The following is a 24,139-nucleotide window of genomic DNA, read 5'->3' as shown; positions in this document are numbered from 1 at the left end:
TCACAAGTAACGCAGTTCTGTGCCCGCAGCACGAGCTCTGGCGTGCCCCAGGTCAGAGAGAATCCAGCGGTGTTACTTCTGTGCGCCGCAGAAGCGACCTCGGCATCAGGAAGGGCGCTGCTGGGCGCGCTCGCCGCCTTCTTGGCAGAGGAGACACGGCAGGAGCCGGCGGTATCGGCTCACGTTCGCTCGGAGATAAAGGAAGAGAGAGGGGCTTCTGGTAAGGCTTCCAACAGGTTTAGTGTCAGAAGTCTAGCAACCAGAACATGGCAATGATCATAATCACACCGGGAGGCTTTTGCCCTCAGTTTTACATGGGGTTTGAAAACCGCGGGGAGAGGGAAGGCAACCAATGAGTTACAAGCCAGGAGGAGAATACAATTCAACAAGAACCAATGGAGGAAACCAGGAGGTGAGAGAAACAACAAAGAACCAGTGAACAACCGAGTAAGAGAGAATTTTCCCGAACAGGGGAAGGCAGTTTGGACCCGGGCACAGCCCATGGGGGGATGCGGCTTAAGCTTCTGAGCCACCCCTCGACCCACCCTCCAAGTCTGTGTCCCGGGGAAATTCGATCCACGGGAGGGCCCGGGGTTGATTGGCATCTCGCTGCCCCAACCCAGCAGTGGGCTGGGTCATAAGAACAGACAGGTCCATCACAAGTGCATCACAAAACAATAAAACAGAGTAATAAAACTTATCCCTTCTCATCTTCAAGTTGCTGCCCTTGATAAGAGTATGACTGGGGTGCTGCATCAGTCCCAGCCGATGGATATCACTCTGCATTTGTGTTTATATCTGTGAAAGAATGACAAGAGTTCCTCTGGATGGAAATAATGTGTTATCTGGGCTTCTCATGGTACTGACATCTTCCAGTCTTGTGACACTATGAGGAAAATAAATCTCTTGTCATTTCAGCCCATAAATGGCTCCCTTTGGCATTAAAAAGTCTGTAAAAACCATAATTACAATTGCAAAAAAAACAGAGACAAAACCCAAGTAACAGATCCTACATGCATTCCCAATGCATGACATCTCAGGCATAAGTGCAGACACTTTTCTACTCAAAGATGCTGCCAAATGAAAAAAATGTCAGTGCTATTTGTTCCTGCTACTAAAAAAAATATGTTTTCTGAACCGTATTTCAAAATCACTTTGTATTGAGAATGCCTTCTGGAACACAATCCAGAGCTGTTATAGGAGAATTCTGCTACCACCTTCTGGCTGACAGAAACTCTTAGCACTTATTTAACCAGCATACACAGAGTTCATAATACATTTGCTGTTTTTCAGTCTGCACACTTTACATGTTACTGCCCCATCTTCTTTAATACATAAATAGGAATTACACACAAAAACTTAAACTGCCATTTTGCAAACCTTTCTGTTTTGTAATTAGGAAGATTTAAATTTTTCATAATCAAAATGAAACTTCTTGACATAAAACTAAGTGGGCTTTTTCCACATCTTTTCTCTCCCAAAAAAGTGTTGTGATTCAACCCAATGTATCACTACAAAAAATCTCACAAGAAGTGCAGTCTTGTAAATTCTTTTGCATACTTCTCCCATTGCATGTGCAATTAGTCCCACTAACTTCACAGCATCAGAAACAAAGGGGATTGGTATCCTGGACAGCTGCCTTTACTTGAATACACTTGCTTGCAGTGAATTGAATGAAAAAAAGCATAATCAGATCATAGCCTCCTTAGCTGTGCTATGACCTTTTCTACCTTTTCTAAATACAATTTATTCTTAAAACTTCTGTAGCTGCCAAACAAAATCAGGACTTTTTTCTTTTGGTCTTAAGTAGCCAGATGTCAGCTCCAGAAAAGCCTGAAGCTGTTAGATTCAAATTTCAGAACCATTATGACAAAGAAATTTACATTGTGTATTTACACATTTAAAATACCCTTATTTTGGAAACAACATCAGATATAGGGACCCGTCCAAGAGAGCACCTTGAATAAATTTGGTAATACTGAGCAAGTGAGAGTAATCGTGAGGAAAGTGTAGAGGAGCAAAGTAAAGGTCATCATTATTTCCCAGAACTAAGGCGAGGTCACTTCTAATGTAAGCCCTTTCTGCTGCTGAAACTGGTGCTCAGAACTTCAACCAGATTTAGTTGTTAGTCACCTCCAAGAGAAAAGAAGAAAAAAGGACAAAAAGCTGGAGATGGAAGCTCAAACACTCCATGAAAATATCCACCAAGGTAAAGTGAACGTACTACTATACTGTAACTTCTAAATATCTGATCTGTATTTAGAGACTCATAGAACCATTAAGTTGGAGGAGGGACCCTAGAGATCATCTACTTCCAAACCCCCTGCCATGGGGAAGGGATGTCACCCACTAGACCAAGTTGCTCAAAGCCCCATCCAACCTGGACTTGAACACTTCTATTCTCTGAGCAACTTATTCCAGTGCCTCACCACCCTCACAGTAAAGAACTTCTTTCTAACACCCAACCTAAACCTGACCTCTTTCAATTTAAAGCCATTATCTCTTGTCCCATCACTACAAATCCATGTGGAAAGTCCCTCTCTGGTTCTCTTGTAGTTCCCTTTGTGTACTGGAAGACTGCTCTAAGGTCTCCCTGGAGCCTTCTCTTATCCAAGATGAACAACACCAGCTCTCTCAGTCTGTCTCCAAAAAAGAGGTGCTCCAGCCCTCTGTTCATCTTCATGGCTCTCCTCCAGACTTGCTCCAACATCTTTCTTGTGCTGGGGCCCCCAGAGCTGAATGCAGCAGGTTGGATCTTTTCAGAGTGGAGTAGAGGGACAGAATCCCTGCCCTCACCCTGCTGGTCACGCTGCTTTTGGTGCAGCCCAGGACACAGTTGGCTTTCTGGGCTGTGAGAGCACATTGCCAGGTTGTGTTGAGCTTCTCATCCACCAACACTACCAAGTCCTCAGGGCTGCTCTTATTCCATTCTCTGCCCAGCCTGGACTTGTGCTTGGGATTGCCCTGATCCATGTGCAGGACCTTGCACTTGGCCTTGTTGGACTTTACGAGGTTTACACAGGCCCACCTCTCAAGTCTGTTAAGGTCCCTCTGGATGGCATATTTAGTTTCAGTTCTTCTCCCACCAGTATTCCTGTAATCCATCGACTTTGTGTTCAGATTGATTTGGGTCACAGCATTAGTGCACTGTATGTATCTACACAAATTATCTTAGTATCTTCTTTCAACTAAGGAGTTGAATTTTTAAAATTTCACCATAGCATTTATGTTTAATTAGTCACAGATTGTGTAGTATTTCAATCTTGTTTCAGCTGCAGGAAGGATGAAAAAGGTCATTATAATACATGCATCACTGCAAGTTATGACAAAGCAGCACTCTGGAGAATGGCTGTACAGACTGCATCAAACAGGTTTTACTTTCTGCAGCGAGGTCAGAGGCATAGAAAAATTTAAATGGAAACCATCAACATATTATCCCATATCCTACTGAACTCAGTAACAAAATTTCCAGTCTCCTTAGTAGCACCGGAAAGCAGACTTCTGAAAACTGCCTAAAATACTGTAATGTTTTCTAGATATTGCAGGCACCTACGCTGCTTAGAAAATTACCTTTGAAAATTCTGCCTTAAATGAATTCCAACAATTGCACAGCAAGCCTGTGCTAAAGTCTGATATCAAAGGAGGTGGTGAGCCTTAATGAAGCATCTACTTAAATTCAGGTCATGCTTTAGCAGCAAGCACTCTGGTGGATTATTAGAAGAGGATGCTGTTTAATCTCTCTTACCTCCTGGGAAAACCTGGCATTTAAAAAAATGACAGAAGGGGGAAAAAAGTGTTCTCTCCCAAAAAGTCAGTTGTTCTGCTTCTCCATGAGATGTGACATTTTAAGATGTTCTGCCCATCAAATCTGAACACATTCAGTTGAACAAGACAGTTTCTTGCAAACTCTGCAGGCTTTTGGCTTTTAGCTTTACAGGGATTTACATTTGTATTTTAAACCTCTGCTAAGCTTCCTAAAGACAGGATTGGTTTATTATTTCACATTTTGATATTTCTAGATCTGAAACAGAGCTACCTGCCTTGATTTTAAAAGAGTCCTCAGAATCCGTTTAGATTTCAAGGACTCCTTTGCTGTTCCAAGGAAGTTGAGAGAGCCCAAAATGCCCTTTGCCTCTGATTAGAAGCCAAAATATGCTGGTGTGACAGGTGCTACCAACACAACAGCTCTAGCCTGAAGCTTGAACCTTGAAAACCTTCTCCTCACCATCCTTCAGGTTTATTGAAAACTGATTTAGTTTGGGGCAATCCCATGTTCAGCAGTTCTGCACGAACAATGTCCTGATTTGAAGATGCCAGGATGAAAGACTCCTCACCCAACAAACTGGCAAGCAAATCAGCAGATTCTGCATCTTGAGAAGTAAACTGAAACATCCTGTTTCTTTACAGGTTCCAGTTCTACAGGGAACCCACGCCATTTCCAATGCTTGGAAATATGCCTAAGTCCCATAATCCATGGACAAGATGGAATGACTTTTGACTGGTAAAAATTCAGGGTAGCTTTTTTCAGAGGAAGTCTTTTTACAGAATCTAGCTCTGTGGAAAAAAAAAAAAAAAAAGGGTGGGGGAGGTGGGAGATAAATCCCTCTGCTGTCAGCCAGAAAACACATTCATCAGGTCAGGACATGTGCATACATACATAAAATCCAGAATGTACATCCTCCTGTGCTATGTCTGTTCAAGGTAGAACACTGCTTCCAAAATTGTTTAATTGTAGAATTTCTAACATGAGAAAAATAGAGCAGTTGTAATTAAAATAAAAAGTGTACACTCACAAATCTTTAACTATTTCTCAGATAAGATGTCTTAGAACACCTAATACAAGATCCAGTTGTTAAAGACACCATAAAAGTTTGTCTAGCATTCTGGAATCTAACACTCTGGACAACTTTGAAACTGAAAATAAAGGACAAAACACATAAAAATTATCTTTTTCTCATATGATCTTTATCAAAATTATCTTTATCTCATATGAAAGGTTTCTACACAAAGTATACAGGAATAAATTAGATTTAAGTCTATCATGCCCACAAGATGAATATCTAAATCTTATTTGAACAAGTTACTTTCTATCTTTACAAAACTGGGTTGAAAGCCTCTCAAGCCTTCCTATCAAGCACAGAAAATGCCTTTTTGAAGCTAGGCAGACTTCTGTGAGATGAGTCTTATGTACTGTAAATTTGTAGTGTTCTGTACAGGCCGAATACATGTGATTTCAAGAGTTGATTACAAACCATTGTTTGCTTCTGTTGTGTTCTGTGAAATAAAAAACCTCATTCTGTTTAACGTCACGTACAAAGATGATGGATACAGCTCGTTAACCTTCAGAGATCTGACTGTGTGTGTTAGAATTGACAACAAATTGAGTTTTCATATTAATTTTTATTTAATGCGATATGCTGTAGAGTTTTGAATTATGAAGCAAATACATTCTTTTTTGATTTCTGTCTAGGAGATATAAAGGCATGTCTCCATATCACTGAGACAGCAAACAGGTGTGGAATATACACGTGATACTTTTTGGGAACACATGGATTGTATTTTTCTTTTCACAAGTCTTCTCCGAGTGCTAGAACCAAACTCCATTACTAACGTCATAGGAATGCTACTGCTTAATCCAGTAAATACCATGCTGCTTAAACAACTCCTCTTGAATTTTTAAAAAATATTCTTAGAACAGAAGTTGATGCTGCCTCTACAGAAGCATAACTTTTTTTGCATTGTACAAAGCCAACAAAATGTTGATTCCTTCTAAAACGGATGTATGCTTGCACACTATGGATGAAATGCAACCACGGTCACAGAAATAGCACAGAACTTATTTTATGGATATAAATCATATTTTATTCTCATGTGGCACTTTCACTGACAGGGAAACAGGTGAATTTTATGTTTTAAGGACAATTCTTCACCTTATGGTAATGATGTACATACATCTACTTTAAATATGCAACATTTCTGTCAATCTTCTATTTATAAAGTAAGGCATCTTACAAAAAGAAACAACTTAAATGCTTTTATATAGAAAGAGAAGCATTCTTACATCTCCCCTTTCTTTCCAAACTCTTATCACCACTTTTATTTATACATTAAAATGCTTCTGGTGAATAGCAAGAGAGTGGGGGGTTTTTTCTGCTTGAAACTACAAGAGGCCTCAATGGGAACTGCAGAGCAGAGGTAAGCACTCGGCATTCGATGGCTCAAACAAACGTGTATCTTTATGTGAGACACACAGAAAAAGATGCCAGCAGAGCGCATCAGGCATAAACTCCTAAGTTTGCAAAAGTTCGGGGCTACATCAGAAGCAGTCTCCTGATTATCCCTTAAAAGGAGGCACCTTTTATTGTTCATTCTGTGCACGTGTGCTTCAGAATTTGTCATATGCTGTACTCCTAGGCAATTCTATTTAAAAGGCTGTGCAAAAGATGTTTAACCCCGAGAAATCAGTTTGTATTTGCTTGCAGAAACGTAGATGTCTCTAATTATGTATTTAGAACAGTATGTAGTGACAAGAGAAGGAATGGCTTCAAACTGAAAGGAAGTTTTAGATTCAGTATTAGGAAAAAATTCTTTATTGTGAGGGTGGTGAGGCACTGGGACAGTGGATGCCCCATCCCTGGAAGTGCTCAGTGGCAGGTTGGATGGGGCTTGGAGTGACCTTGTCTAGTCAAGTGTCCCTGCCTACCGTGGTGGGGCTGGAACTAGGTATCTTGAAGGTCCCTTCCACTGCAAACTATTCTGTGATTTTAAATACAACCTCTATAATGCACACTATAGAGGATATGTAAGTTGACCAGCTGTCAGGAGCAGCCAGGCAAACTTTCAGAGAACTAAACATAAATCAGTATTTCTCATAGTAGGTTTCTGACGCCGGTTTCTGCTTCAGTGCAGACGACACAGCCTTTTGATACGCACACACGAGCACTTATTTCAAATCAAACTCACAGGCATTTAGGAAGTAAGTATTAGTACTTTCTAGTTACTGGGGTTTTTACGTAGCCCTTTTTTTAATTTTTTCTGAAGTGACTTAGAAAACCTATATTAAAAGGAAACAAAAACAACAACAACAACAAAAAAACAACAACAACAAAAAAAAAACCAAAACAACCAAAACAAAGCAAAACAAAGCAAAAAAGCGCCAGAAATTCCCCCGCGGCCGAGCATTCACCCACATCCGCAGCACCACTGCAGGCCCAGCCGCCCGGCGGTTCCGCGGCCCCGCAGCAGCGCCTGCGCGGCTCCCCGCCCGCTCTCGCCGTACCCCGAAGCTTCGTGAAGATTCCGGAAGGCTCCGGCCGGCTCTTTCCGCCGCGGGAGCTGCCCCGCCCCCGGTGCTGCTGCCCGGCTTCCTTCCTTCCTTCCTTCCTTGCCTCCTTCCTTCCGCCGTGCACCGCGGGGTCGGCTCTCCCGGGCGGCGGGGCAGGAGGTCCCGTGGCCATGTCGCTGCTCTGCTACAACCGGGGCTGCGGGCAGCGCTTCGATCCCGAGAGCAACACGGAGGGTGAGAGCGGCGGGCGGGGCCGGGGCGCGGGTGCCTGTGCCGCTGACAGCGCGGGGAGCGGGGGCGGCCCGCGGGGCTCTGCGGGGCGGTGTGAGCCCGTCCCGCCCGGCTGCGCGGCCCTGCGGGGCTGTCACCCAGCCCGCGGGGTGCCCCGGGGACACGCGTGTGGAGCCGGGGCTGGCCCGGCGCTGCTCATCGCTGTCATGTGTGCTAAAGCTTCTTAAGGCCAACGTAGGTTTCTCTGCTGAGGGCCTCTGTGGGTGTTGCATACATCGCAGTTACCAGCGGCTTTTTTTGTTTGTTTTTGTTTTGTTTTGTTTTTATTGTTTGTTGGTTTGGCTTTGTTTTGGTTTTTTTTTTTTTAGTCCAAGTGTGTGGACTTGCCGCAGGTATTTAAATGTGTCTGAAGGGCACTCGTGTGTCTACTTTGCTAAGTGCCTTGAGCGCTTGCAGTGCTTCTCTTGTGTGTGCTGGGTATCCTGGTGAAACATCTTTAAAGCTCTGTCATTTTGGTTTTCACAATCCCGCAGAGGCTGCAGAAGAGTGATCTGAGTTTTCAGAAGGCTTGCCCTCACCTCGTTCATGAAGTAACTCTGTTGGTTAAATTTCTAGAAACTTAATTTTTAGTGACCCCCAGGGTTAGAAGTAGTCTAACATGTTCTAGCCTGTGCATTTTCTGTGATTTAGAACCATGTCAATAAAATGTGTTTATTTTTCTGAGCTAAATGTTTTCCAAAGAGGTGGGCAGCATGTTGAGTAGGACTCGCTAACCTTAGTAGCAGGAGAAGCAGGCACAGTTGTGGAATGCTTCCATTTAGTGATCTCTTCCACCACAAAAGGCAAAGCAAACAGGGGTATTTATTGTAAAAGAAAAAAAAAATTCTTATTAGGACTTCATGACCTGTACTCGTTATAAAAGTATCGTTTCTTTATGGTTTGTGATCAAGTTGTAGTAAACTAGGTCAGGTTGGCATGGCCATATGCTAACTCTGTGGTGCTTGGGCTAGGGAAAACAATTTTGTATGATGAAATTAGTTTCAGTAAATGACTGAAACATATAGTGGAATCCCTGTGTCCTAGACTAAGCAGTTCTGAAGGTAAATGTAATTATTCACAGATCACTACAGAGAACCAGGTTTTGCATTTGGGTGACCCCTACAAATTTCTACTTTGAGCTTTAATGATAGAAGTAAGGTGATGGCAGTATGTACACAGTAGGATCAGTTTCGCTATGAAATTGACATCAAAAAAGCCCCAAACAAGCAACGACAAAGACCTGAAAAATTGTGGTACTTGTGTCTCCAAAAATTATCTGAGGGTTAGAGAAAATGGCTTTGAAATACTTTGGCTTTCCTGGTGAACGAAAGTTATTAACAGCAGTGGAGAGGTAACTTGTTTTGGGTTGTTTTTTTCTCAGTGACAAATGTAGGATAGCAACCAAAGTCTGGAATCTGATCTCATACAAATCAGAAGTAGAATATGCCTTTATCTGCTTGTATCCTAATTTTCCAGTTTCCCCCACTTAGTGTGTGATGGGATCCTTCTTCTTGTCAGACAAGAGCTGTTGGACTCAGTATGAGTGCAGACAAGCTGATGTTTTGCTGTCCTCTAGCAGGGAGAATGCTCAGACTGCTCAGTGGACAAATCCCTCTGGCTCTGCTGAGCCATTGCAGAGCTCCTTGTGCTGGTATCTTCCCTCGTGGAGCACGCAGGGCGCTCAGGAGGCAGCAGCCAAGCGGGCTGTCATTCGCTCCATGATGTACCTGCTGCAGAGCAGGCTCCAGGGAGCAAGGAAAAAGGACTGCCCTTGGCCAGATGGACGACCAGACCCTTCTCTGTGTCTGCCTTGTGAGCTGGAGCATAGCCACCGCTGAGTTAATTGATTATGAGATGATTCTGGTCTCTAAAACAGTTGCAGTTATTAACAGCACCTCTCTACTGATGAATGCTTATGAAGAATTAGAAATATTCATTTAAGTCTTCTGAGTCAGAAATAATCTTTGCTACAAACAGAGTTTATTTTTGCTCTCATGATGCTTCTAATGACATAATTTTATACTTTTGGAAAAAAATAACCTCTACTTATATTTTTATTAATTTAACAGTGAAGTCCTGGTCTCTATGCAAAATTACCATTTTTTTTCTTTTTAATTTTGCTGTGAGGTTTACCAGTATTAGCTTTTCATTCTGAAACTGAAGAAATTGATAGAGGTTTATGTCTATATTTGTAAGTCTTGCTGAAGGACCAATGTCCCAAAATATGTGCCTTTTGAGTTAAGGTGGGAACTGATGTCCCTCAGACTGTATTAGTGTATTAGACTTAGGCACTGAATATAAAATCAAAGCAAGTCGTACAAAACAAGATTTCTCTAAAAATCTACATGTTTATAAAAAAGAAGAAAACAACCGCATTTGAGTTGGGTTTTTGCCTATTAAATATCTGTAGGCAGATTGCTAATAAAGCTATTTATCACTTTTTTCTTTTGCTTCCTATTATGTGTTTGTGTCACTTTTAAGTGTTTATTTTAAAGGCTAGAAGATAGTGTTTAGAATCAGATCAGTAAAATACTACCCATGCAGTAATGTCAGTGAGATGTTATATAATCAGAGCAATTCTATTATGTGTGAAAGGAATACAAGTAAAAAAGGAACAGCTGTGTAATGTTGATAAACGTCTATGAATATAAAGACTTTAATTAATGGAGGTTGTGTTTCAGTGTAGTGTTTGTACAGAATTAATTAGTGATAAATAGTATTGACATGTAAAAATTATGCATGTGGAAGACTAACCTTTGGGTTCAGGTCCTTAGGTGGCCTAGGATACTACAGATATTGAAAAAAAAAACCAAGCTAATTATGCTTAAAATTGTGAACTCATTATTTGCATTAAGAGAATTTTTTAACAGAATGCTTCTCAATAGAAAGCTCTGATCAGGTGCAAATAGATGTATTTGAAGCAGTAAACCAGTACTTTCTGTCTGTCAGGTTCAGCCTTAGGGTCACTGTTTTACTTCTGCAAAATTACCAGTAAGGCCTGATTATTGATGGAGGCCAGGGATGGTCCATAGAAAATTTACTTGCTCCATGTGGAAGTAGTAGTTTGTCTTAGATGCCTTCTTTCTAGTTTGTGTTGTGTAATACTTAAGAAGAAAAAAGTCCTGATTATTTATGTTTAATATGTGCACTCACAGAGCTTTTTCTGTGGAGTCTGGATTTTTCTGAGTAATGATGTGCACTCGGGAAGTGGGGCAGCTCATGGCATACATGAATGGCAAATGTGACATTTTTGCTGGGTTTGTAATCATATGAATAAAGATTCTTGGTATGCCTCGATATTAATAATAATTATTGTCTTCTAGATTCATGCACATACCATCCAGGTGTGCCTGTCTTTCATGATGCTCTCAAAGTAAGTATGCAACTGTCCTTTTAAGTATTATCTTTCTGTTTTTTCATATGTGTAAAACAGTGTGCTGCTTTTTCTTTTTAATTCCAGATCTTTCAGTATTCAGAAACTGATGTTTAGCCTATCATGAGCAACCCCATAAAATTAGAAAAGCACAGTTACTCATTCCTGAAGAAGAAATTTAAAACTCTGCTCATATGGTCTAAATGCCATGCAAGTCTAGATGACTTATTTCCTGTTGGTTGGCTGACTTTAGGTCTCTCAGCAGTTTAATTAGGTCCTCTAAATAGGACTGTGGAGCTGTTGAGAGGTTTTCATACTCTTTCAGTTAATTAACCTGCTTGGAATTCAGAACAGCTGCTTGTGGTCTAATGTGGCCAGGGCACTAATGTGTATGTGACATTTGTCTGCTGTAAAGAACAGTCACGTTCATTTAATCAGCCAAATGAGTATGTTGGTTAAATTGGGACTGGTCACCCATGCCTCTTATGCAGCTGTCCAGGATTCTTGGGCTCCATCTTCAATGATGAATTAAATATACCTGTGACTGGTCTCCAGTGCTTAGGCCAACTGCACAGCCCATGCTTGGTTTTGTGCTAAACTGTTTTATTACTTCAGGATCTCCTGGATGCCTACAAAGTGCTTACAGGGAATCCATTGAGATACAACTGCCAAAACAGTACTGGAAATCATTCTAATAATTTGATTGTGTGTGGTCAGAAATCTGGTGTCCAAAGATGGAGCCTGGCACTTTCTACTCTATTAGTATAGATGTAGCCTGAGTGACTTCTCTTAGAACACCAAACTGCTGTTTAGCTGAGCTTTGAGGGGGGTGAGTGGTTTTTTTCCTTGATGCTAAGGAGCTGCTTCTACTCAAAGTGCATCTCATCCCAGCAATGGGATGTCTTTTGGCCTTGTGAAAGCTTCTGCATTTGTGCTGGGCGGTGTGTTTGCTGTGAGCTGTTGCTTATATTGCAGTACCTGACTCTGGAGTCAGCCATCGTGTGCCACTGGCAAATTGGGACAAATACTCTTAGATCAAATACTGTACAGTTGCTTAGACTATAGCAATTTGTTTTGTACAAAATTATAGTTGTACTCATAGCACAGTACAAAAATCTTCTACATAATTATAAAGAGAGAAATTATACAGTTAGCTCAAAAACTTACATTTACTCCCTCTTTCTCTTATGTATGCACTGTTTATAAACAGGTACTGCTTTCCCCCTTATCCTTCTCCAATCTCTTGGCCTAATTAAAAATTTATCATAATTGCATATGAGCAGTTTTCTTCCTGCTATGAGTTCTAGATAATCTGGGTGGGCAGGGTGAATTTGTCTCCTCAATCGTGGAAATGGTTAATATTTTGAGGGTATTTTAGAACCACCTACCTAAAACCCATTGTGTTGCGCCACTTAAGCTTTCAAAGCTGTGGTGCATTAGTCAAGCTGTTGCCTCTAATAAGATTCTTTGAGATCTAAGATACATTATTCACAGTGGCAAGGCAATTTGCTCTAAAATTAAATTTCTGGTTTATATAGTAAAAAGTGCTCTTGATTGATGTAGTTGGATAGCTGTGCAATGCACATATCCAGCTCTGTTGGTGGGAAATAAGCAATCGGAAGATTTGAGTGGTGCTCAAGAAAAGAAAAAAAAAATCTCTATCATTTTTGGAAGAGGGCCTGTATGTTGGAGCACAAGTGAGCCTGGTCTCAGGTGTAGTATTTGTTTGTTTTGCTTACATGTTACTTTATGAGACAAAGTAACGTTCCTATTTACTGTTGTACAGAGTTGGCACCTAACTTGTCATGCAAGTATTGCCTCACATTTACTGAACTTTTCTGATTAAGGCAGTACAAGCAAGCTAGAAGAGTTTTGTGGCTTTTAAAAATGCAGATGGTAATAATATCCACAATAAGGAAGAAAACATTTGCTGATCTTGATGTGCCACATCTTTTAAAGGAATATAATTAATATTCTGCTGTTGTCAAATCTGGTAGTCATTGCTGTGTTGTTTTTATTCCAAAATGCTTATAGGGTTGGTCATGTTGTAAGAGGAGAACAACAGACTTTTCTGACTTCTTAAGCATTGTGGTATGTACTCATGATTATTTACAATTTTTATACTTATCAAATGATAGTGATTAATATTAAATGGTATGTATACTTATATATTTTAAATTTGCCTACTTCTGTTGAAACAGTCTTAATTCTTACGTGCTCTATTTTTCTTCATATAATGCTGAAGTCGTCTCATTTTCAAGCTTTAATGATTAAAATTATCTAAATAGGTTTTGATAGAACTACTTGCTAATAAAGAAGGAAAGTCAACATTTATTGCTGCTTTGCTTGACTGCAGAAAGTATGCATTTTTCTTTTAACTTACATCCAAGTTAGGAGATTTTCCACTTTAGCAGTAGGATTTCCTTTGCAACCAGTGTTTAGAGTGGGCTAAAGGAGAAGATGGAGTTGAAGAAATGAGTCAAGAAAACTTGTTGCAGTTTCTGTTAATTTTTAATGCACACAAAGTACACTGCATATATCTATATATATCTATGAACATATGCTTTCCACAATAGGGCTGTACAAAGGGTCTCCATAACAGCGAGAAACCTCCTGAGCCTGTTAAACCAGAAGTCAAAACTACCTCTGAACGAAAGGAGCTAGCTGAACTGAAACCCAGATTTCAAGAACACATAATTCAGGCACCAAAACCATTGGAAACAATTAAAAGGCCAAGGTATGGTACATGAAACTGAAGTTTTTCCAAATTTGTAGTCAGTTCGCCAAGTTAAAGCTTGTTTGGTTATTCAATGTTGCACATTTCATACAATGTAGAAGACCTTAGTTTTGGTAGCAGTGATGATGTTTTCTTAAGCTTCAAAATAAGAAAAGAATCCTGGTTATGACAAGGAAGTACTGGATCTCTCAGCACTGAGATCCACAAGAAGTAAAAATTTAGGTTTATAACCTCATAGCTTAAAATGCCACTAGTAACTGTGTTTAGTGGTTTAAACTAATAAAAATAATCCTGGGGTGCTTGTATTTAGATTATTTTGTATCTCTGATTTTTTTTAATTTTTGTAGAGTATTTAGGATTTCCAGTTGAAAGCCAAGACTGCCTTCTAAGTTTCTAGTCTCTTTTTTCATAAACAATAAGGATTAGTGTTTATAGATGTAGTTTGTTTGCTGAAGGGAGGTTTGAAAGGAAGAGCTTTGAAGGAAGATTACAAGTTACTACTTCGTCTTCTATAAATTGTTTTTCATGGAATTGACGCTAATGCATGGACTTTTTTAGCCCAGATGAGCCAATGACAAATTTGCAGCTGAAAGTGTCAGCTTCCTTGAAACAAGCTCTCGATAAACTGAAATTGTCATCAGAAAACGAAGGGAAAAAAGGTAAGGAAACAGGGAGATTAGGTAGGTGTGTGATTCTAGTTGTCACACAAATAAATGAAATGGTGATCTTGTAATTTCTGAAGTGATAGTTTCATGTAATTATGTTCTTAATCTGGGAATTACCTTCCAGTCCAGGGAATCTCGATTGCAGTTAAAATGTGGTTAACATGGAGACTTAGTTGTCAGGAGCAGTACATTGTCCTTAACATTATTTGAACTGTTTTTTTTCTAAGATTTCCTGGTTAGAATGGATGTAATGGGAACATCCATTTCTGAATATGTGACTGACAGAGTTACCAAGAAATGAACTTTACTCCCTATTGCTGCAGACACAGTATCATATAAAGCCTTCATAAACTGGTGAAATCCCTCTGAAGACTAGTTGGTTCTCCCTCATCTGTTTTTCCTCTTTTTTCCTCCCACATTTTATTTGGAATTAGGTTCCAGAACTACATTGCTCCTTAAGAAACTTTATAATTTCAACCTACGGTTTGGCTATTTTATGCTCTTTTGTTCTTGTGCCAAACTAATTTAGCTATTCTTTCTCCATGGTACCCAGATTATTTCCTTGTGTGTATTTATAGACAGCAGTTGAAGCCTTTTACATTCTTAGTTTTACAAAACTGAACAAGGTGAACAATTGTTCTCTTCCCTTGTGATTGTAATGATTGTCTTTACCTTTTTTTTATTTACCCCACTTAAAATGTGTAAAGATACAGAGCCTAGAATTTGATGCTTAGGTAATACAGTGTTGAGAATGTTTCTTTGTACCTCTCTGGCAGATTTCAATGCCAGACAGAAAATAGAAGCTTGAAGAGGGAGGTTTTTCTAATCTCCTCCTTGGCTCATTTTTATTCTTAATAAAAGCAAAGTGTTCAGTAGGTTACACAATTCATTTTCTATTTTCTGTAATATTCTGTTTACAGAGGAAGATAGTGATGAAATCAAGATTGGGACGGCATGTAAAAATGCAGGCTGTTCAAAAGTAAGTAGTTCAGTTGTACTCTAAATCCAGCTGCTCAGCTATTAAGTGAGTTTTTAACAGCAGTTTTTGTGTGCTACAAGTAGATTTGGAAAAGGCACAAAGTCCATTGGGTTTAACAAATGCACATTTGATAACATGCTTTAGAATGGACAAATGTGAGTTGTTTGCAGAAACTCTTAAGATTGTTTTTTTTAAACCTGTCATGAACTTCTAATTAGTAAGCTTGTCAAATCCATGATACTTACATGTTTCAACTTAAAATATTAAATATAAAATTGGTGAGAGGTGGCTTACTGATAACACTTGAGTTGGTCTTGATAATCTGTATATAGATCAGAAGCATCTACTGATCTTATCAGTTCATGTTTCCTGAATGAAGAATTAAAAAGTCAGTGTTTTAACACTTCCAGCACCAAAATGAGTCATTATATTACATAGTCATTGTAAGTGAAAGTTACACTGACACCCTTGCGTTGTGCAAAATGGGACATTAGGATTTAAATAGCTATTTTACCTGACAGATTTTGCATTACCTATCAAAGCTCTGGTGGGAGGAGAACTTTGGCAGTCTTTGTGTTGGGAAGAACTAATCTGATATTCAGTGGCTAAGTTGTGTAGTGTTTATTTTACTTTCTTTTGAGAATTCATGTGTTTCATGAATGATAAATTTAATTTATTTTCAAGGTAAGTTATTGTTTCCTCTGAATGCTCAGAGTATTTTAAACACGGATATCTCTGAGGATCTAAAGTGACCTTTATAATCACAGATGGTGTCACCATTGATGTGTGCCATTGAACTAACACGAAGTACAGCTTCTTAGCAGTGGCTTTGTTCTGTGAATGAAGGTTGAATGGTTACTTGGAGAAGCTAGGACAAGCCATTAGATCTAGATTATTTACCCAAAAGCTTTGTCGTACTTTGGTCAGTATTTCTGGTTTGTGTTGTGGTTTTTTTTGTTTTTTCCTTGCTCCAAATCCTGTAACAGTAATATACTTTAAATGCTTTGTCCCACCAGACATACGAAGGACCACACAGCACAGAAGAAGTATGTATATACCATTCTGGTGTACCTATATTCCATGAAGGGTTAGTATTCAGCTAACTTCCATTTTTGTACCTATATTCTGTGAAGGGTTAGTATTTAGTTACCTTCAGGGTTTTTTTGACTAATCTGTTGTGTGTTCATGCTTTCTTTGTAGATATTACCTTGATTTATTCTGTATTCCCTCTTCAGACAAAAATGGCAATGCTTGAAGAGGGTATACAAAAGCAAAAGTAATGTTGCATAAAGGAAAGATCTTAAATGTTCACCGTAAATAGTGTCCTAAACATTGTTTGTTAATTACTTTGCAAACTTTCAAGGATGAAGTACTGGAGCTGTTGTAAAAGAAAAACTTCTGACTTCAATACATTTTTAGCTCAAGAAGGCTGCACAAGAGGAACACACGTATGGACTAAAAAGGATGCAGTAAGTAGCATTAAGATTGCATTCTGTAATTGGCCACTCTCAGTTTTGAATACTGAAATGCAGTTTGTAGCTTGATTGACTTATTACTGTAGCTAAGCTATTACAGATTACTACCTCTGACATAATGTGGAGGATACTGTGCACAGCAGGAAAACTGAGAAGTGGAGTGTGAAGTAGTCTGCGGTACAGGTATACTTGATTCTTTAAGAATATTATAGAATATAATAATGGAACAAAACACTTGAAAAACATTATGTGGTGACAGGATGGATACAGGTGAACACAAAGTTCTTGTTATGAGTATATTGTCTGTTGCTGAGGCAAAATGGGTTTGACATTGCAAACATCAGGGATAAAAAGTGTAGTTATTCTAGAGCAATTCACAAATCCTTTACTTCCTTTAAATCTTATAATTGCTGCTTGCTTTGAAGATTTATATTTTTGTTCAAGAATTATTTGCAAGTGCAGAAAGTAGGGATTAAAAAACAGCTGAAGTTGTGAGCCTAAAGCAGGAGACTGTAGAAAAAGAGAGTAAAGAATTTACCCACATTTAAAGAAACTATGTGTATATTAACTGTATGTGTATTGAGATAATGGGCTTCTGTCCAACAAGGGGTTTTTTACTTTAGCTTTATGTTTTTCTTTTGAGGGCTTTTTTCATAGTTTATTTTTTCTGCATCAGAGAACAGAGGGTAACAAATGTTTTTGCAGGAATATGAAGCATTCTTTGAGTCATAACACTGTTTTTCTTCATTCAGTTCCTTTCTATAAACTGTTGGCTAACTGTAGTCTTGGAAAGGAAGTTGATCCACCAAGTAACACTTTTTTTGTTGTAGTTTGTTTAAGGGGCAGATACTGAAATACTTAATAAGAGTTGCAAGTGGAGTCTCCTGTGAAGATGAAATACAGTCCTTTATTAGCTATGCCATTTGGCTATTAGAAATAGTTTATGCTGTTAATCTTGTACCTTTTTTCTGTACCTTTTTCCTTATATAGGGTAAGAAAGTAGTTCCATGCAGGCATGATTGGCACCAGACTGGAGGAGAAGTGACTATTTCTGTGTATGCTAAAAACTCTGTCCCTGATCTGAGCTACGTAGAAGCTAATAGCACAATGGTGAGGCTCTACCTTAAGATCAGCAACTTGAACTTGGGAAAATCTGCTCAGCTTTATTTACAAGGCGGAGATAGCATAAGACTCTTTTTTGAGTAACTGCTTTTTCTTGGCATTTGCATTTGTTCAAGTATGTATATCTTTTTTTCTCCCTTCTGTTTGGACATCTGCACTTTAATGTGTGGGTTTTTTAAAATCCTCAATACAGTATGCCAAAAAAAAAAAAAAAACAACTTTAATTTGACTTCCATAATTAAAACCCAAGCGTGATGGATTTGCATCACCGTATGTGTGAATAATTATAGATTCATCATTTAATTGTATTTGACTTAATTGAATTTAATACCATTCTTCATTGTGTGCTGTTTCACAGCTACTAATATTACACAGGTGTTAAAATGCTTCTCTGATTTCTTAATCTAAACTGATAAGCTACCAGTGGCCACTGTTGACTGCAACTCAGTCAGAATCTGTTAAAATAGATACTCACTTCTGTTTCTGAGGGACATTTTCATTACTTTGGTCATTGTAGGATCCTAGCCCTTACATGGTATATTTTGCTTAAACATGCTTGAGGTGTCAAATGTTTTATTAACGTGATAAAATTTTCTAATCTTCTGTTGTTTTTCCTGTTAAGATAAATATCCATATTGTATTTGAAGGAGAAAAGGAGTTTCATCGCAGTGTTAAGTTATGGGGAGTAAGTATAAATTTTTTTTTCTATTAAAAAGAAACAAAAAATCAAACAAAAAACCCCAGAAGGAAAACAGAACATAAGCCTTTAGCCTCCTCTCTTTCAAAATGGTTTGGTTTTCCTCATTACTCTGTTTATTGAAATAATTTCAGTTGCATGACATTGAGTAGTTACATTTAAATCCAAATATAATGCCCCAGGAGATCCAGTGTGACATCATAATGGATGCTGCTTTGCACAGAAGGTGTCCTTCCAAGGTCCTTTCTGGTCCCAACACCATGGTAGTGGTGTTGCAGAAAACTCATGCTTATGTATGTTAGCCAGTGTATATGTTAGATATGCATAGGCACATGTTTATGCCATAAGCATTCCATAGCTTGGGAATGGGAAAGAGCTGACTTCTCAAGATACCAGAGGGATCTTCATCTACATAAACATCTACTGAAATTTAGTGATGGGGTACTCCCTAACTTGATTCCCAAATATCTGTCAGTCTGTTGAATTGAAGCTTGAAATACCTTTTCTGTTGCAGGTGATCGATGTAAAGAGGAGTTACGTGAACATGACTGCTACAAAGATTGAGCTCACTATGAGAAAAGCAGAGCCCCTTCTATGGGCAAGTCTGGAATTACCAGTATCCAACACACAACCAAAACAGGAAGGTTCAGATCAATAACGATTCCAAGAGACAAGTTATTTCCCATGATGAAGTGGTGACTTGCTACTGTAATCAAATATTTAACTTTTGTATAGATTTCTTTTTTTTTTTTTAATGCTAGATCATCTGTTCCCTTCTAGAAAGAAATTTGACGCACAGTAAATGGGGGTGTAAACTTAAAAGGGTAACAGTTATTTCTGCTCTTGCTCCCATGGGTATGTTTATGCTAGATGCAGTGTCTCCATGGGAATTTGGAGTAAAACAGCTATTGCCCTTTGCTTGCAACCTTCCCTGCCATGCACTGACTATCCCAGTAGATGTGCTCTCTGTTCACAGTGGGTGTCTTTGTTTTTCAGCTGTTCTGTTTAGACTGGATGCATTCAGTAGCCCGTGTTAAATCCAACACTGTTAGGAAGCATACGGTAATGCAGATACAAAAATCAGAGTTTGAACTGATTAGCATGCAATTCCACATCTAGAGTAAAAGGTTACATAAACAGAAATATGAAGTTGTACTCTCATAGGCTTCCATGTTCTGAAACGAAGGATTGTTTCAATACCTGTTGGCTATGGAGGGATGAAATAAATGGTATTATTCCAAGGATTTTAGTATTTGCTGACTCCTGCTGTCTTTCATGTATCAAAGCAGATCAGGTTAAAATTTTAAAAATTGGCAAGAAGGGATTTTTTTTTTTTTAACTCCTTTACTTTTGCTATTTGAATAGTTAAATAAAAAAGCAAATGGACAGTGAAATGGCTGGATAACTTAGCATTTCAGCTGTGAAGAGTATGTAAACAGCAAACTATTATAAAATTGCCAAAGTATATATTTGACAGCCTTTAGAATGTATATTCTATCCTATTCTACAACACTGAAAATCTCAAGACTCTTCTCAAAGTAGGTGGATATGTGTAGTAGGAGAAGCCAGGACACACTGTAGGTGTCTTGGTAAAATAATTTCCACATAGATGTGTATATCTTTTGACTCTGAGGATGGTAATGTAAGAACTGCATTTATGTACAGGACAAATCTTAGGAGAAACAACATGCTTTAAAATGTCTGTCTCAAATTGTAATTGTACCTTTGAATCAAAACACTTAAAAAAATACTGTATCTCTTGAGGTAATTAGAAATCAAGACCTTAGTTTTGTTTTCAGTTCATCAGTAAAGGTATGTGGCTGAAAGCAGGATAGTTGTAAAGATGAGATTTATTTTTTTTTTTATCCAAGCAGCAACACATGCAGTAATGTTGCTTTTTCTTTCTGCTTGGAATAGTTCCTTAATTTTGGCTTGCAGCTGAAATTAAAATGTTTTCCTATAAAAGTAACACAAAATGCACACTGTTATTAATTGTGCCTAATCCTTTATATGTAAAGAAGAGGTCTTGTGGACTGTGAAAATGATGGATGCTCACCTACTAGCCTTGGTGAACCTGGAATAGTGCCAAGAAAAACACAGGGTGTTGTAAAGACATTCTGAAGTGAAATACAGATTTCTAAGAATCTTGCTGTTTTCCAATGGGTATAATTTGACTTGAGCTCAGACTTCTGTCTCTAACAGTACTTGAAGTCCTACTTCATGCTTAAAGTAGTAGGAAATACATTACCAAAGAAACCATCCCTGATCACCAAGAAAGTAACACCGGTGTGATACAAATGTAACATGTATGTATATATACACACATACATAAAATTTGTTTTGGTGCTTCTCTGCCTTCTTTTCAAGATCCATTTTCCTCGATCACTTAGTTTGAGCATGGTTGCTTACTCCCTTGGGCCCTTTTTAAAAATTCCAGCTCTAAGATCTGCTGAATAGATTGTATTAACCTCTAATAATGCCTTTTTTTTTCCCTTTTTCTTTTTAATTGAAAATGTCAGGTACTGCAGAGTGATAGGGTACAAGTTTATAAAATGTGTGCCTGCCAAGCAGTCCTCTGAAAATTGAACAGATGTTTTCTGATGTGTTCTGAACCAACAAGTGGGGCACTTACTAGTATGACACTGAGAACATCAGTGGATGAAAAATTCTAGATAGCTGTAGCTGCTAGCATGCCATCTGTGTTTGTGTGTGCAGAACTCTGAACTTGGACAGCAAAATTAGTAGTGCTTAAATGCCAGAATAAAGTTCAAGCAAGTTCAAATGTGTCTATCCATATGGATATATAAATATCCTAAATATGTTAAAAAATGTGGAAAACATAATTTTCACTTAATTTGCATCCTCACGTGCAGTAGGTTTACATAATGTAAAACCCATTTTAAAGAACTACGTGGAAAATGGAATTCCTTGGGAAAACAGAATTTCTGTTTTGAAATGAGTCATATTCTGCCTTAGTACCCTAAACAGAGAGAAATGTGGATGAATGGACCATCTGCTGTGACTCATGCAGGCTTTGGGATCCTGTAACTACTTGTTACACCCTTCCAAACTACATCTTGCTGGTAGTTGAGTCACCTTGGCCATAAGTGGAGGGAGAAAGCTCCTTTAAACATGGTCCCAAATTCTGGTTTTGCTTTTTATTCATTCCTCCTGCTCTTCTCCTGTTGTTTATACTTTCAGCACAAAACTAAAGATACTTCAGATGTTCTGTTATGACTCTCCTTACCAGTGGCAATAAAACCACATCTAAAACTTACCTTGTTTAAAAAAGCAAGCAAACAAATTAAAGAACCCATAAAACCCCCACCAGCTTTGGTGAGGCAAGAAGGTATTGATTTTACAATAATAGCATAGTTTCTATGGCCTGGGATCCTTTTCAAAATAGAAAGATCAACCTTCACATGGCCTAGACTGCCATAAACTGTCTGTTTAACTGCAGCAATTCTTAGCAGTTTTTTATAACCATATGTCTGCCTCTGTCCTGAAGCTGCAAGATCTGTATCACCAGTGAATTGGTGTGTTTTGAGCAGTTGCTCACAACAGGCTTCAACATACCAAGGAAAATGGTGATCCTGGTATTTCATGCAATGACATCTTGGCATGCATGGTGGTAGCAGACACTTTGATGGAATATTGGCTTGGCTGTAACTTTTATTAGTAAGTGTGGAGAGAAGGCGAGGCCAGCTGTAGTGTACTAATCATACTTTCCCAAAAGCAAGATTTGTCAAGTAAGCAAAGTGATTTTTGATCACAGTCTTTCACCTGTCTAATATGACACTAAATTGCAAACCAGTATGAACAGGAGTACTTGGTGTTGAATTTATCCTTTTTTCATGTTTTCAAAAGTTGTGCTGTATTTATCAAATTGATTAGGTTGATACAGTCTAGCTATATTTTTATAAGTGTTTAAGAGCTGTAGTGTGTTTCAGTATGGGTTTATGTGTTACACGTGTAGACAAGCATGTTACACAAGTCAGAACTGACTGTCCAGGTGCATATAAAACTTTACCTTCATAATTCCTTTATAATATGGAAAATTGCATGAGTATACAAGTTTATGACAGGAATCTTAATCTTTTTCCTCGTGTATAAGCCCATTTTCCTACCTAACATAACACATTTTGTACCCTTAACATTACATCCTAGGTAACAAGTGATAGGATGAGAGGAAACGGCCTCAAGTTGTGCCAGGGGAGGTTTAGATTGGATATTAGGAAAAATGCTTTTCATGGAGAGGGTTGTCAGGCATTAGAACAGGCTGCCCAGGGAAGCAGTGCAGTCTGCACATCCTTGGATGTGTTCAAAAAACATGGATATAGCACTTAAGGACATGGTTTAATGAACATATAGTGGTGGTGCTGCCTTGGTGGTTGTGATCTTAGAGGTTTTTCCAGTCTTAACAATTCTGCGATCTTGTATCTGTAACAACATTTCTTGAAGGAATTGGAATTTATGTTAAATGTTAATACACTTAAGCACAGGGCTGTTCAGCTACTCTGACTCTTAGGTCATACATGGCACTGATACAACCTGACAAAAAAATCTTCCATTGGATGGTATTCTGGATCATGTACATTATCAAGTCACCATTTCAGTAGTTTAGGAATTAGTTTTACTAGGAACTTTGCCTTGGAAAAAAAAATCTAGCTATTCTACATAATGATGCATTTTTGGCTTGCATTCTCTAAACATGGCATGAGTATTGATTAAATACTTTACCTGTTAATCATTATTCTTTCAGAATTTGCTACAAATTTTTTTTTTTTACCTCTGTCCAGGAAGGAGATCCTTTTTAAAGTAATGAATTATGTGTCTGGAACACTGTTTTAGGGCGGTAATAATTTTGCCATGATAAGAGTCTTGAATTACAGTTGAAGAGGAGATGACTTTTTGCATGGCTGTTTGATTCTGCACATTCATAAAACTTACATGCAGAAATTAATCTCATGTCTTCATGCTCTAGTTTTTTTCTAAATGTATTCAATAAAATTCTTATTACATGCTGGTTGCATTTGGGGTTGGTTTTTGACTTCTTTTGTTATGGGTGAGAACTTCCCTGTCGGTTTGCAACATGGTTGTTGAAATAAAATGTAAGTGGACATTTTCCACATGTGAGTTTATATAGGAGGGAAACTGCATCGCCAAGGGGTTTTTCCCCATGTGTATGTCCTTTCTTTGCCTGTTGCTTTCTAATGCTACAGCCCAGTCAGGATATGTGAGTTTTGCAGAAATCCGAGTGTGGTTACTGAGATGCGGGCCTCTCTCATTCACAGAAATAGTTCAGTCCAAGAATTTTGAGCTGTCACAAACTTAATGGAAGTGGAATTATTCCAGATACAGCAGCTGTTTCTAAAGTTGCTGAAGATATTGTTGCTCGGATAAAAAAAAGATACTTTTCAAAACCTCTGGCATTCACTCAGTGTAGAAAAAGGGTTCACCTCTTGAAGCCTGTTATCTTCTATGGTAATAAATGCTTGGTGTTTTCCCAAAGTTGGGTGGATGTTTTAACTACAGG

At 38.5% G+C, this 24,139-nt stretch overlaps 1 protein-coding gene and 1 long non-coding RNA gene across 2 annotated transcripts; one reads left to right on the top strand and one right to left on the bottom strand.

Annotated features, from left to right (window-relative positions):
• Positions 1–221: 221 nt before the first annotated feature.
• LOC116439509 lies at positions 222–7,423 on the bottom strand. Its single transcript, XR_004238181.1, has 2 exons — positions 7,191–7,423; positions 222–798 (listed from the first exon to the last, which is right to left on the bottom strand). It is a non-coding gene; the product is annotated as an uncharacterized LOC116439509 (long non-coding RNA).
• CHORDC1 (cysteine and histidine rich domain containing 1) lies at positions 7,333–23,635 on the top strand. Its single transcript, XM_032099134.1, has 11 exons — positions 7,333–7,519; positions 10,879–10,928; positions 12,963–13,019; positions 13,505–13,665; positions 14,224–14,324; positions 15,251–15,309; positions 16,326–16,396; positions 16,673–16,778; positions 17,775–17,894; positions 18,529–18,591; positions 19,118–23,635. The coding sequence occupies exons 1-11, from the start codon at positions 7,456–7,458 to the stop codon at positions 19,259–19,261; spliced, it is 996 nt and encodes a 331-aa protein (XP_031955025.1). The 5' UTR covers positions 7,333–7,455; the 3' UTR covers positions 19,262–23,635.
• Positions 23,636–24,139: the final 504 nt, after the last annotated feature.

Source organism: Corvus moneduloides, chromosome 2, assembly GCF_009650955.1.
Source record: "Corvus moneduloides isolate bCorMon1 chromosome 2, bCorMon1.pri, whole genome shotgun sequence".
Lineage (NCBI taxonomy): Eukaryota > Metazoa > Chordata > Aves > Passeriformes > Corvidae > Corvus > Corvus moneduloides.
Note: the sequence above shows the minus strand (reverse complement) of the source record. Positions and strands in the feature narration are given on the sequence as shown.